The 15464-nt window shown below is 47.9% G+C and overlaps 1 protein-coding gene across 2 annotated transcripts in view; it reads right to left on the bottom strand.

Annotated features, from left to right (window-relative positions):
• Window positions 1-7462: 7462 nt before the first annotated feature.
• The window catches only part of stnB (stoned B), a 53506-nt gene continuing 45504 nt past the window's right edge, over window positions 7463-15464 (bottom strand). For both annotated transcript variants that reach the window (XM_075699516.1, XM_075699517.1), the window contains exons 7-9: window positions 14719-14934; window positions 9826-9961; window positions 7463-8498 (exon numbers count right to left, since the gene is read on the bottom strand). In XM_075699516.1, coding sequence (XP_075555631.1) covers window positions 8146-8498; window positions 9826-9961; window positions 14719-14934 — 705 coding nt within the window. In that variant the 3' untranslated portion in view covers window positions 7463-8145. The remainder of the gene's footprint in view (window positions 8499-9825; window positions 9962-14718; window positions 14935-15464) is intronic.

Genomic DNA, 15464 nt, shown 5'->3' on the forward strand with positions numbered 1-15464 from the left:
TTTCATGAATTCAAAAGGAAGAAAGAATCGAACCCTCTGTTTCAAATCATGTAGCTGTTGATTACTCGCACTTTCTCCGGCGACTCTACTATCGCGTGAGATCAATGCAGGAACGGTGTTGCGTCGTGGGTCTTCTGTAGCGTCTCCAGTTTCAACGAGTAGCGATCTAGCATGAAACTATCGATCCACTTGCGGTGCTCTTTCGCCACATCGATGTTAAAGTCACGCGCACACAAGGATCGGCGTACTATGTGGCTTTAACGTCTCCATCGTTCTGCCAGGAGCGTTTCCGCGTCACAATGAGACGTGTTCGGTCTGAGGTACTACACGCTCACGATAACAAGACCAGTAGGCATCTCGACTGAACAAGCGTCTCGCACGTGGCTTCTGCATGCCGTTGCCGATACACGGGATGGGCCTTACGGGCACGATCGCGATCGAGCTTACGATCGCGTACGGCAGCCTCTTCTTCTGCCGTGCGATGCACCCGCGGCCTACCCGTGGTGGCGGCCGGGAATGCATCGCGTGGCGCGCGTAATGCAATGCATATATGCATTGCATTACGTGTACATACAACTGTGTACATGTATGTATGTACACAGTTCGTCTGGTTAGCGCGCGTTTTCCCATTGGTCGAGAGCATGACACTGTTCCCATTGTTCTTATCGGCACAACTGCGAATGTAAAATGTAGTTTTCTACGCAGATGTGCAAGTTGGCTTTCCTGCAGTGCGTTTTCGGCGCTCACGGACGAATCAGTGAGACATCGAAAGCTTCGCTTTCAAAAGACCTTGGTATTTACAAATACGACAAAAAGGAAATCAGGGGGGAAAATCTGTACGATAACACAAAGCACAGCGCCTTCCTATTTGAGGCCAAGAGTTGAGTGCCTGTAAGGACGAGAACATACCGGAACAGATATTCGCAACAGGATGAGGTATGTGTCGCCGCGAAAATTCGGGACAACTCGGCACATCCTCGTGGAATGCGAAGGTTACCACCCAGCGAGGTACCCGTAAGTGTTATAACTTCCACCTTCCAGAAGCACTGGTATTCAAAGCGGATGGAAGCATTAACCGCGGTCAGGAGTCGACACAAGCAATAGACACTTCGAGTATTGGTGGTGAAAAAAAAACGGGGAATAGATTGATAGAACCGGAATCACTACAAGCACACGTTTACTGTAACAGGTAGAAAGAGGTTTTAACGAAGAGAGAAAACATTAATACAAGATAGGCAAAAGACTGGGATAATGAGCATGTATAGCACATTATTAGCTCAAGGAGGCTGTCAGTAAATCGTCATCAGTTATCAGCACGGAGGAAGGACCAAATAAACTAAGGAGCATGATATGTGACGCATCTCCGTTACTGCGGCGAGCGTAGGCCTCGACGTAACGGAGCGAACGAGCGCAAAAGCGAAGGATGAAAAAGCGAACGCGGAGCGGGAGATGAAAGACGCGAGCCGCGAACGGCGGGGGCCAATGAGAGCGGTCCCTTCAGCGACGTGCGCGCGGGAAACTGGTGTCACGTGGACCCGCCCGACCGCTCGATGCGTACTCGTATCTGGCCTCAACCACCGCAGCTGAATAAAACATTGCAACGACATATGGTTCGCCCTCACGTGACGCTCCTTGAAGTACCTTTTTAATATTCCGCATAATTAGCTAATAGATCACTTACGAAAAATTTTTAATATTCCCTTTAGGACCAAGCGCGTTTCGTTACGTTGTAGAGAGGATTCAATTTCTTGTGGCAACGCGCGTGCTGGGTCGTGACTTTTTTTTTCGGCGTTTAAAGAAATCCCGGGAAATACGAAACAAAACCACGTGACTGCGCCCATGCGCTATCTTATTGCAGCGCTCTCAACCATGATTCGTGCGAGAGAACCGTGCGCGCAGACCGTGGCGAAGTACGAGACGGTCATTTGAGGGATCTGGCGACGTCAAGGGCCGCGCCTCTAGGCATCGCCTTCACAGTGCGTCAGCACCTTCCACGGCGGAACGCGGAAAAGGTGGGCAGCCCTCTTTGATAAGCGAATGATCCGCGCGTACGGTTCTTTCGCTCGAAGCGCGGTCGAGAGCGCGGCAATACACCCTAAAAAGTTTACACCCTTTGGGGTATGTATCTGCCACTTAACAATGCACTCCAAAAAAGTTTACACCCTTTGGCGTGTATATACTCAACACAACAATAATCGTAATCTGCCTTGCTTGAGTTTCTAGAAAACGCCACGCCCGCTACTTTCCTTTCGGCAATGCTGTAAGGGTTGGGGTCGGCATGAAATAGATGGTAGCTGGCCCATGCCGTCGTCCAACGCATCCACGCTGAGGACATTGTTGAAGGGAGAGACTTGTTCTCAACGAGAACGAGGAATATGGGATTTATTTACAGTATCTACATGAGAACGTTACAGTTCATCAGTGTAGCATGACTGAAGGAGGAATGCATGCTGAATCAGCCGACAACGACTGCTTAAATACACTTTGTCCTCCCTAGATCCCTAGGTGAGGGAACACGGCCGTTCAACATACGACCAATGGGGGCGTCCAAAGTCATCGTAGACGACCCGCATTTGAGGGGGAGGGTTTACACACTCACTTCCGCACGTTTCACAGAACACACCGAGGTGAATGGGTTCTCACAGACAGACGTCTTGACCCGAGCAGGGGCCTCTTTGATCCCAGAGCTGACCCCGCAGACAGTGGCCGCCGCGTCTGTCCATTGACTGACGTCTTCTGCGGCCCGTGAGACCGCACCGCAAAAGTTCTTCCAGGAGTTCCCCTGCTCCAAACAAACCGTGACGGCGAATCCACTAACAATACTTGGTCCACCGACCGCGTCTAGACACACCGGCGCCGTACGGCTGTTGACACGGCGCATTGTCGTCTTTACAAAGCGAGTCGTCGCAGCGGGGTAGGAAGGCTTCGGAGGTCGCTTCTCCGTAGATCGCCAGCCTTCGCAGGCCGATCGTAACAATGCTACGTCATGCTGATAATGCTCATGCCGTTCGTTACTGGGAAGTACCGCGCTCGCAGCGTTAAATAAAGGAAATGCGGACAGGACAGATGCCGTTTATTGTTGCGTGGCAAGATACGACTCAAATGGTGTAAACGTTTCTTAGAGTGTAAGATAGCGCAGGAGCGCGGTCACGTGGTTTTATTTCATATTTCGCGGGCTTTCTTTAAAAGCCGAAAAAAATCACCGCACAGCATGTGCGCTACCACCAAAGTACGGCTCGGTCGTTTCTGAATCCCCTTACAACGTAACGAAAAGCCTTTGGCCCTGAGGTGAATATTAGAAATTTTGCATAATTGATCTTGGTTAATTAATATGCGGAATATAAAAATGCTCTAAGGGGCGCCACATGACAGCAAAAGCATATGTACCCTGTATATGGCTCTCAAATAAGCTACTAATATGCCAGTAGGACTTCTGCAAAACCCTTGCAAATAATGTAACAAATTCACATCATTTGTAAATTGCTAAATCAAGTTTGTCCGCTTTGATTGCTCTAACGGATGCAGTTTACAGAACTCCAATATGTGTTCTTATTAGAGAGCACCACCAAAGTATGGTTCGGTCGTTTCTGAATCCCCTTACAATGTAACGAAACGCCTTTGGCCCTAAGGTGAATATTAAAAATTTTGCATAATTGATCTTGGTTAATTAACTAACTATGCGGAATACAAAAATACTCTAAGGAGCGCCACATGACAGCAAAAGCATATGTACCCTGTATATGGTATGTAAAATGTAATTAATTGTAAACTTCGTGCTTCCATTTTTTCTACACTTACCAATCTTTAAAAGTTTCTTTTAAGAAATTCGGGCCCTAATTGAAAATTATGCTTCCGACAGACACTAGAATTTAACATTCTCTCTCAAATGCAACAAATTTCATTAAAATCGGCCCAATGGTTATCTCAGAAAAGCGTTTCTGTGTTTTACATGTACTTGAATAGGCGTACTTGAACTTGAATAGCTAAATCTTCCTCTTAAAGGGGCCCTGAACCACTTTTTGTCGAAGTGGAGAAAGGCATTTGAAGTGAAAAAAATTGGAGGACGCTTAAGCTTCGCCTTCAAGAGTGGAACGCGACAGCGTTCCCGTCGACCCGCCAAAGGGTGTAAGACAATGCGCTACGGCGCAGCGATCACTTACGAGGCGCCCCGCATAGGACTGCACCCACCAATCACGCGGCGAGCGCCGAGCAACGCAGCGTTCGGCGCGGCAACGCAACGTGCGCCTGAGCAAGCGGAACGAACCAAATAACTCGCTGTCTCGGAGGGGGAAACGATCTACGCGAGCCAATCGTCGTGATCGGCACGGACAGCCGAGCCGCGACGCGCCTCGCACCGGTCCCCGCACAGCCCTAATGCGCTCAAACGAGACGAAGGCGAGAAGCGGGCGAGTGGCGCGCCACCTGTCGGGGCAGCGCCGTACATTGCGAGGAGGGGGTCTTCCGTGTTTGCCGCAAGATGGCTCTGCGTGTGCGCCAAGCGCAGAAGAAATGTAGCGGAAACGTACTTCGCTATGCGTTTAACTGCTACTTCTGCAATTTACATGCTCGTAATTACCGATATACACAGCAGTATAACTTTCTACGGCACGTTTTAAAGAAACACCGCATTCACCAGAGGCGCTTTTGTCCCACTTTGAACCATCGAACTCATGGCTGAGTGGTAGCGTCTCCGTCTCACACACCGGCGACCCTGGTTCGATTCCCACCCAGCCCATCTTGCAAGATGTTTTCATTTATGAATTGCCTTCCGGGATTTTTCGCTCACGGACGACACCGGCTTTTCTGCGAAACGAGCTCCTTAACGCTCTCGCGGTAATGGGCAAAGTATTTCATAAGTACTTTGCCGCAAAATAGTACTTCAATGCGTACTCCCAAGCTACGGTGGAGTGGGGCGTGCCCACAACGCTCCGCCTTCTAAATGCCATCGTGGCGCGCAGTTCAAATTTAGTTTTGGATGTTAACGTAGACCATTAGAGGTTGGATTGCGCACCATTTAGCGAGACACACAGAAGAGAAACACACACCACAGAGCGTCTCGTCAAAATCTTGCGCAATCCAACATCTCTAATGTTATACCAACACGCCCAGCCTTCAACCTTGGCAAATTAACCTAGACGAAAGTAGACGCCACGACTTCCGATGTTGGTGCCTACGACACGCTAAACGCAAGCCAAACGCGGTTGTCCCCAGCGAGTCACAGTGCGCTTAGCCAGCGGACTCGTGGCGGCACCCCGCGGCAGCCGCGGTATCTACGCTACGTAGCAGACCGCAGCTACCAGTAGCAGCCGCGTACGGAACAGGTGCACTTAATTCCGAAGGGTAGGCAATGCGGCCGCTAACTAGCAGTGCAACATAATACTGATATCAAGCTAAATAATTCATGCTTGACAAAACAGCACCATGAGAGACAAGAGGTACGTAAACAGCAGTTTGTGTTGTTCTTTGTCCTCGTCTGTTTTTGCGGTTTTGTTACCTACGAGTGTTCACCAACTACCCAAAGTTTCCCCGATACTGAAGCTAAATAGCATCGATCCGTGGCTATCGTATAGATACCACTAGCCCAATCCTCAGTCCTGTCGTCAGTTATGTTCTTCCTTTAGCCATGAATCTACATTGGTTAGTACAATCGCAGAGAGGACTACCTAGCATGCAGTCGAGTAGCCCACCTCAGTCTCCGAGAGTCCTCTGGCCTGCTCTAGATCCGTAAACATGAATGGGACTCTGCGCTTGGCTATCCACAGCTTGGAGACAACTGCAGCAATGGCCGGACTTTCAGCACTGGCCCAAGCCATTGGCCCAATTTCTCAGGCTAGGCTTGTTTCCCCGTTTCTCAAGAGTTCTCATGAAAACTGTCAGTGGCAAAAGTGACATTGCATGACTAATGGGCGCCATCACACCCAAGCGTCAAGATGTTGAGGCAGGCCACTGTAACTGCCCGTTGCCAACTTCAGCTGCAGGGGAAATCTCTCGATCACTTTCAACAGTATCACTTTTGCGCGAAGTAGTACGCCGCACGTTATATGATTCGAGCGGTTTTACTCAACCAGCCAATCGGCATGCACTAAAAGTGATACAGCCGAATCTCGCTAATTCGAACATTCGGTTTATTCGAACTGACGTTGTGGTCCCGTCAAAGTTCTGTGCATTCCAATGGGCGCAAACACCCGGTAATTCGAACCCGCAAGAATTTGCGACGGTTAATTCGAGCACACTGCGCTCCGACAACGCCTTCAGCAGCGCGCCAGATCACGTGGCGGCGCCTTCGACCATCATTCCTCTGATCCCGCCATGGAGAAAGAGCTGAGGAGAGACTCCTCAACGCCGCGCGCAAAGAAAAAAAAAAAAAGCCGTGGCGGAAATTTGTGCGCAGGCGTGTGCACGCATCACCGCTTACTTCTGTTAGTGTCGCGGCACCGCCATGTGTCCCGTAAAGTCAATGTAAAGAACGTCTGCAATTTCGGCCGCAAAGAAACCTTCGCCGGCTGACTTCCCAGTCTCTTTGCCATGACCGCAGGTCCGAAACAGCATTAATCGAAGCCACCACCATCGCCATTTTGATCATAGCGCGGTCTCGAGCCGGCGCTCTCGCACGCAGACCCTCTGGCAGCCGTAGCCAGGCCGCGGTAACGCTAGGCCTAGCTACTTCGACGCTCGCTACCAAGCTTAGTGCTGTTCGGTGCCATGTTTTTCATTTAAACAATTCGCCGCTGTTAGCAATGGCGCCGACTACGCCTTCGTAATCCTCGCTAATGGCTTCGGAGCACGGAAAGCATGGCGCGTTGCATAATGCTGGTTCCCGAAAGTCAACTTCGCCCAAATACAGCAGTCTTGCATGGTGAAGCATACCAAAAGTTCGGAGGGGCAATTGTCACGGGTCATGGTAGGTTTCCTTCACTTATACACGCGTGCACCCGCCTTCTCCTGTCGCAGTACGAGCACCAACACGCCTAATAACTAATTTGTTAATACGTCTCAATAAATCTTTTAGAACTTCCAACTCGTGTGTTAGCTCAGTGCACATGTGCCAGTGCAGGTAGGTCCTCCATTACATTAACTTCCTTTATTTCGAACTTCTTTTAATTCGAAGAAATTTTCGGGCCCCTTCGATTTCGAATTAGAGAGATTCGACTCCGAGAGTCACTGTCCGGGAACATGTCCTTTGGTAAGTCGCGAGACGACAGTGAATTGAACCGGGCCCACTTCACCGCACACCGGGCCAAATGTTGTACAACTCAGTTGTGTTCAAGAATTTCTCATTTTGTTGTCAACACACCGCAGCAGGCAAGACTACAGATTCTGGTGGCAAGGCATTCTGGAATAAAAAAAATTATAAACTGCTCCGGTAAGTGACCCGACAGTTTCTTTACTCAAACGGGTTCCCAGCATGTCTTTCCTTCCCTCTAGCATTTTAACAACACACAGAAAAGCTGCAGAGTGAGTGTGCTTAAGTGTTTTGTCTTTATTTTCCTTCGGTAATGATTGGTGCCCATACAGACACACCTTGTGCACAGAACTTCCTGGCCCACGGATACACACGGTCGTGCAACGAATGACTTGGTCGCTCCGTCACCAGCTACCACTGTCGAGACATTTTTATTTGCAGAGAGCGCACACTGCTACAACAGACACCGAGACCCTCTACCGGACTTCAGCCCGACAAGCAGGTAAGTGTTCCAGCTTCATCCGCTCAGCCAACATGGTCAACAGCAACGCAAGCAGGAAGCCTTTTCCTCCCTTCCCCAGGCAGCAAAAGAAGCTCAGTTGCTTGCTTGTGCAACTCTCCCACAGTGGGTCAGCAGCACAGATGAACTACGGCCACTGCAGTTGCCCACCTCCTCAACCATGCAGAGGAACGCGATGGCGGATGTTGCTAAGCGATCACAGAGTTGACAGCCCATGGTAGTAGTGTACAGAGTCAACAAAAAACTCCAAAAAACAAGTGTCAATAATACATGCACAAGAAAAAACAGGATCTTAAAACTCTCTTTCAACAGGAACACATCATTTGTGTGCATAGCACAGAAGACTGAACACCTGACATACATGCTGACTAGATAAGGGCACTGCGCCCCATGCGAGGGGCAGCCGAGGGAGCAGCAACATGTGCGCAGCACTGCGGCACATTCAGTCTGAGTCATCACTCGTGGCAGCAGCGGCGACGGCGGTAGCACTTGCTGGCGGCTCGTATGGGGCAGCCTGCTGAGCTACGGCAGCCAGACTAGAGATTTCAGTCTCTGAGGGGGGCACTTCACCCGTCTGCAACTCCAATTCCACCCGGTACTCGTGCTTGGACGAGTAGCGGACGTACTTCTCTGGGGGATTCTCGTTCGACACGGAGATAGATCGCACCGTGGTGTGAGACACACTGGTTGCCGGCATGGTGAACTCGACAAAGACGTATTGCTCGAATGAGGCGGGGATCTGATCAAAAGAGGTCAGGTCCAGCCGTAGCAGGAACAGTTGACTTGTGTAGGCACCTGTAGCAAAAGGTTAAGGTTTAGAGCGCTTGCAAGCGAATGTAAGTGCCCTACCTATGCAAATAAATGGTGTTGTACTCACTGGGCATGCTCTGTATAGAGCTTGTATGGCTTATGTACAATATTTTAGCCTATATCGTTTTGACAACTTTAACCTACGTAATGTCGACACATGCTAAGACTTTCAAGTATGCCAGGACCACGGAGTAAGACATTTAGGAGGGGAAACTCCCGTCAGCACGAGCGAGCGCGACCAGATAAGGTCACAATTGTTGTATGCGCCGACGGGGCCGTATACAGTGGCAGCGCCATGCGGCGCGTCGGAGAAGCCGCAGCGAAAAAAAAATAAATGCAGCGCCTGGGCAGGCGGCTCCGGCGCGCTCTAAACGGCGGCAATTTCTTTCCAGGCCGCCAGCACGATAACGGCTCCACGGGCTTGTGACTTTTTCTGGTCACCGCAAACAGCGGAGTTTCCACTCCTAAATGTTTCTTGCTCCGTGGCCAGGACCCATAGATCCCACTGCAGCGCTAGCTATCCTGGTGGCTGTGCTCTCATTATCGATCGACAATAAATGGTGAATTAAGCTTTTACTTCCTCTCTGTTCACCTGAATTACAATCAAGGTGGCTAATGCACCCATTCCCAAGACCGTTTGGCAATTCTAGCATCCGTAGGCCTGACAAAACATGACACAAATAGCAGGAGATGTGCAAATGGATTGTCGTGACTAGGACAGGTTTTACAGGAGGCTCCAGATGTTTTCCTGTCTGCTAAGGGTTTCTTTACGTTTGCACCTCCCCAAATTAAACTAAAGGTCTTCAAAGGTGCATATCATGACCTCTCGCAATGTGCCTGCATTTAATGTATGTAAGGCACCGAGAGCTATTCTAGAACTGTATAATAACCAATCAGGAGTCACAAGCACCACCAGAAATTGCATAAATGGGCATATTTGTGGCTGGCTTGGAGAGCTTAGCCACTTTTACTGTAAACGACACCAAGTTGTAGAACCCTCTTTGAAAGCTTGTCACTAAGTTTTCATAAACTGACTTTTCTCACAAATAATGGACCTCAACGGAGATCAAGCTACGTGGCATTGCCATTAGGGGAAAACATAGCCAAGGAAGATACTAAACAACCTACATACAACTGGTATGATTACACCTTGCCTGCTGAAATGGTTTACCAAGTATTGCTCTTTGATGCTTTATTTTTACCTTAACTGTGCTTGTGTTATCAGAAGTAGAGAGAGACTCATTTAAACACAGAGCTCGTAGAAAGCACATGCTGATGATCAAAAATGGACACAAGATCATACGTCACTCACCTTGACCCTCTTTGGGCAACCGAGGAATGCGCCATACTACTGCCTTGTGGGCGTGCTCGTATTTGGCCTGTCCTGTTGAAACTTCTATAAGGCTAGTCTCCAATGGCTGGGCTGTGCCCATGATTCGCTCCAAACCCTGCACAAAATAATTACAGCAGAACTCATCGCATGATGACTGTCGATGGTAATGCAAATCAAATCAAGCCATGTAGCGACAGACCACATTCCTGAAGTCACAATTATTAAAGTGGTAATTCTGAGACTCATTACTATGGCTATATGCCAAATACTCTGATATAGCCCCACTTTGCTATGGCACTCACATGCCAAGGTCGTGCCGATGAGCATGGAGGCATGACGACAACTGTATGATGCTGAAGCAGTGACAATGGAATGACGAAAAAGGAATGATATTGATCGAATGCCAATTACGACCATGATATAATGACGACAACGTAATGATTATGACATGATAACAACCGGATAAAGAAGCGGGAATGATCACGGTGGCAAGACCAAGACTGCATGACGATGACGGTATGACAACGGATGAATGATAGTGCTTGCGTGATGAATTATGGCATGAGGACTGCGGCTTAATCATGATTGAATGACGGCAGCATGATAATGCCACAGTTATGAACAAGGAATGATAGTGCTACGGGATAGTATTTCTAATGACGAAGAGCCGAGCAGTAAGAAGACGACGACGACGATTAGAAGCTAGCGCGGGCTGTTGCCTCTTGGCCAAGCGCAGCGTATTTTATTGTAAATATACTTGTACATAGCTTTTCGCCTGCGTCTTCCTCTGTAACAATATCGACGGATCGATGAAGGTTGTATCATGATAGCATGATGATAACAGGATGACGATACTGAATTGATGATGATGCTGAAACGACAGCGTAACGATGACGGCATGACGACAATGGTATGACTATGGGAGCATAATGAGAGTTGGATGTCAAAGTTATAATGACGACAATGGGACAACCATGACAGTATCCCAACAACATGACAATGAATACATGACGATGACAGCATGACAACGAACACATGACGATGACTTCACGACAATGATAGCATGACAACGGCACAAGGACAATGGTATGACCAGAGTTGGGTGATGAAGCTGGAGTGACACTGATGGCACAACTACGATGGCATTACGACGATGTTCAGACAATGGCAGCAAGATAGCGATTGTCCGAAGAAGACGGCATGACAAGGGTGGCACAATCAGAATGAATGACAACTGTATGGTTACATTTCATTGACAAAGGAAGACTGATGTCAGTGGCGGCAGTCCTCCTTCCGTCAGGCAGCATGACAATGGGATGATGTTACTGAAGTGATGACAAGGACAAAATGACAGCGTGATGACTGCGCAGCCACACTGGTGTGATAACGGCACGATCAGAGTCAGACGACAAAGCTGGTATGACAACAATGCGACAACCACGATGGCATCACCAGCCCGAACATGTACTTAGTGGCCCAAGTTATTAAACAACTTGGACCACTGTGTTGGAGGAGAAGGCGCGACGATGACGGTTCAATGACCACAACAGCATCACTATGGTGGTGTCGCATTGAACGTACGATGACTGTATGACGACGACGGCATGACAAACGATGGCATGCATGACCAGTGTCGGATGACAAATGATGTCGATGCAACGACCACGAGCCCGTACCTAGTGGCCCAAGCTATTAGACAACTTGGGCGACTGGGTCGGGGTAGGAAGCATGACAAAGATGGCATGATGAGAGTAAGGTATCGTGAAGGTGGAATGACAACTATGGAATGACCACGACGGTATCAAAACCAGGAGCACATACTTACTGGCCCAAGCAGGTAGACAACTTGGGCCACTGGATCGACGAAAGAGGCTAGATAGATAGGCTCTAAATGGCTAAGTAGCCAAGGAATGCTATGCACATTAAAAGGTATGAAGCAGACACTTGAATCCCACGAACAATCTGACATTTCTAATCCATTTTTTTCCATGGCCAGCACTAAACCGGCCAGTCCAGAAGAGGCCAGAGTGCAGGTGGCTGGCACTCTGCTGGCCACCTTTCGAGTAAACGTTTTGACAAGCTTTTCATAGATGGCAGCACACTGCAGGCTATTTTCTATTTGTTTTAGGTTTCACACTATATAGGTGCATACCTGTCCACACTTTAAGCAGAAGTTGATAGTAAAACAACAGAAAGCTCCCCAATTGTCATACTTCTGTTGCTGTAGCTGTTACAACCAGAGAAAAAGGCTCGAAAAAAAAAGTGCACAAGCTTCTGAGTGTGGGCCCACCTTTTTATCATATACCAGTGAACACTAACAGAATCTTTGAGGTCGTGCTTAGTTTTCAAGGGCCAAGTCAAAAAGTCCAAGAAGGCATTCTGAGCGCAAAAAAATGCAAAGCTTTACTCCGTTGCTCCTGCATGTTTTAAACTTTTTGTACTCACTTTATATTCTTTTTTACTGCATCTGATGCAAAAACCTCCTGTAAAAAAATTAACCAGATATCTTGTAAATGTGACGTCTGTAGCAGAATTTACAGCAAACTTTCTTCAGTGCGGAATATGCTGAAAAGAGAAGGAAAATGCATCGTGGAACACCAGGCGTTGGGAAGCGCCACACAGGCGGCACCGAAGGGGTTAAATGATTGCAGAGACATATTTTCAAAGTTGTAGAAACTCTACCACACGCATCTCACCTGTAAAAGGATGGTACATAGCGAGTACAAAGGTTGGGAAACAACTAGTTTTCATTTGATACTAAAGTTGGTCTCTAAACACTGCATCCAGCGTTGACATTATCGTGACACAGCAAATTTGCTGATGTCATGTAGCAGTAAGGCTAGGCACAGTGATGCTGCTCAAAAATATATACAAGGATGTGGCGTTGGGTTCCCTTTTAGCTATGCTCGCATGTGGAAGCCAAAGAGATATCAAAAATGGAATGAGCCAGTGATGTCACAACACATACATTTGCCAGACTAAGGAATCAGTTCACAGAAACAAGTGCGGTCGAAGCCACGTACAACGATCCCACAGATAACGAATTATCGGTTATAACGACTACATTTCACTGCATTCAGTTTTTTAACCCCGTCTATTGAAACTGCGTCCATATACAACGAAAATTTTCAGAAATGCAGTACTGTTGCAACACTTCGAACCCGGTCATGGTAAAAGGAGCACGCACACGAAGATCCCAAACATCAAAGCGCTACCAAACTGGGCGCATAGCAGCACACCACATGCTCCAGTCTAACTGCAATGAAGACCAGCAAGATGAGCGAGCACAGCATGCAGATTTCTGAAGGCGCATAGAAAGTCTCTTGATTTTAACCATGGTAAGATAACCATTCTTTCAAGGCATGTCTTTAGCGTGCTTCAGGGCGAGGCAGTACAGTGTACGGTGGCCTCCAAGACAGCACTGGCGCACACGCTGGTGCTATCTCGAAGGCCACAGCTTGCAGCACTGCGTGCAAACCTCGGAGGCTATGACAGTGGCACTCTCAATTTTGAGCAGTTCTCCATGTGGCACCACATGCACTATGCCTATTCGGACGATTTGGACCAACGGTCACTAACGTGTCGCTATCTCATAGTTGCTGTCAATATGTATGCCGCCCGAGCATCACATGACAGTAGCATGACATATGCTGCCACGCAAAGTTGCAAAGAGTCGGCGGTTACAACACCTTTATTGGAAGATCGCAGTTCGTTGTCGCTTCGCATATGTTGTTGCTGACGACAGTTTGCAATGCCATTCTACGTTTCGAACTTGGTACTTTTTTCAGCCGAAGCGATATATAATACATAACTTCGTGGCTCTCACTGCGCACATGGCTGAGCTGCAGCCGTATAACAGCAAGAAGTTTGCAAAATGCCAGTATGCTACAGTAGTTCCTGCTTCCAGCCAACTTGAACACTTCACTATTGTATGCAGAATTCACTTGTGTCCCACTGATAGCAAAATATATCACAAGCTCTTGAAGGAAACATGGTGGCAGATGCACTTGTAGCATGGTAGAATGGTAGGTAAAATGGTAGGTATAGGAACTGGCTGGGTGCCATTTCGAAGGAGCCACGACAATGCTTCTTGTTTTTTTAGACGATGCTTTTAATGGAAACTTGCAGTTAGATGCAGAAAATAGCTGGCAACAAAAATGAAGCTACTGAATTTCCTATTTTCATACCAAAGTGGTGTTGAATCGTAAGTGCCCACGCCAGCTAGTGTCGTCCTTCGAAACTTGAATAAATGGACAAGTCCACAAATGACGAACTACTGGTACAACAATCAATTTTCGCTGAACTATTCAGTTTGTTATAAAGGGTTTCGACTGTGCCATAATAAATTATATAGGGTGCTCTGGTGTCTGCCAGTGTCATAGCCAAGGATTAGAGTGTTCAGACCTTCATTTCACGCAATAAATTAAGTAACAAGTCAAAAATTTTAGGTCAGTGCTTCTTCAAGGATGGGTAAATGACATTACGATAACTTCTCCTCCAATTCATGAAATAAGACTTCCACAAGAATACCCCTTTGGAAAACCATGTTGCCGGGCGATTTGGTTGAAGACTAGGGGGGTACCCATTAGTATGATGAGAAAACAAGGACATAAGCAGGAGGGAGTAGGAAGGAACATCTTTAGTACATTGGGCCCCTTTAATACTTTCACTCCTCATCACACCAATAATTTGTGTCACATTGTGCACGCCTGTCAGTGAGGGTTTAGTGCCTGCTCTGTTCCTTCCTAATCTCTCCTAGTAAAGTGTTTCCTTGGCGCGCTAATATGCATCCCTTTGGAGTTGTGTCCTCTCTTCCCTAACACTCGAGGGACCAGCACCTGTCAAGCACAGGAACCACATGCGTGGACGCACCTTTATCTTTCCGGGCCTCCTTGCGGCCGACTTGAGGGCCCCATATCGGAAGTGCTTCTCCACCCTGAACAGGTAGACCCAGCACTCTGGAATGGGGAATCGGATCTGGACATCCTCGCAGGGCACCTGGCCATGCTTGCGACTGTGGTAGCCGGGCACTAGGACATCCGCACGGAGCTCCACGTGCCTTGGCGACACCCGCATTACGACCTTCAGCTGCACGAAGAAGTCGACCCAGCGTCAAGACACTATCTGGCAAAGGAAAGACAACGATACACTAAGGGGTGTGTATCGTTGTCGGAATACACCCCTGATGTTTTTACTTGGTTGCACTGAGAACCCTCTCCTAAGTTAAAAGGTTGCGAGTAGACTGGGTGCTGTTCTTTTAGAATGACAATAAATATATTATCTGGCAAAGCGTCAAACTGTTTTCCCCCATGAAAACAGAATTGCTATTAAAAGAGAATACCAGAGATCAAATACACGCAAGTTCTCATGATAGATATGTTGCCAGCAGCATGCTCGTGCAGTGCAGTAGGTGGAATACCATTGGAAAACACAAGAAAGTTGTATTTTCAACCATAATGCGAAATAGTGAAGCAGTACTATATGGTGCAATATTACATGCCACATGTCTTGCACTGTTTCATGCTGTATTGGTCAAGAGTACCAGTTGACATAACCAGCAATCAGCCAAGCTGAGGCGCGCAGACTGTGGGCCTCAGGTTCGAAGTGGCACTCAGGTT

Source organism: Dermacentor variabilis, chromosome 7 (assembly GCF_050947875.1).
Source record: "Dermacentor variabilis isolate Ectoservices chromosome 7, ASM5094787v1, whole genome shotgun sequence".
Taxonomy (NCBI): Eukaryota; Metazoa; Arthropoda; class Arachnida; order Ixodida; family Ixodidae; genus Dermacentor; species Dermacentor variabilis.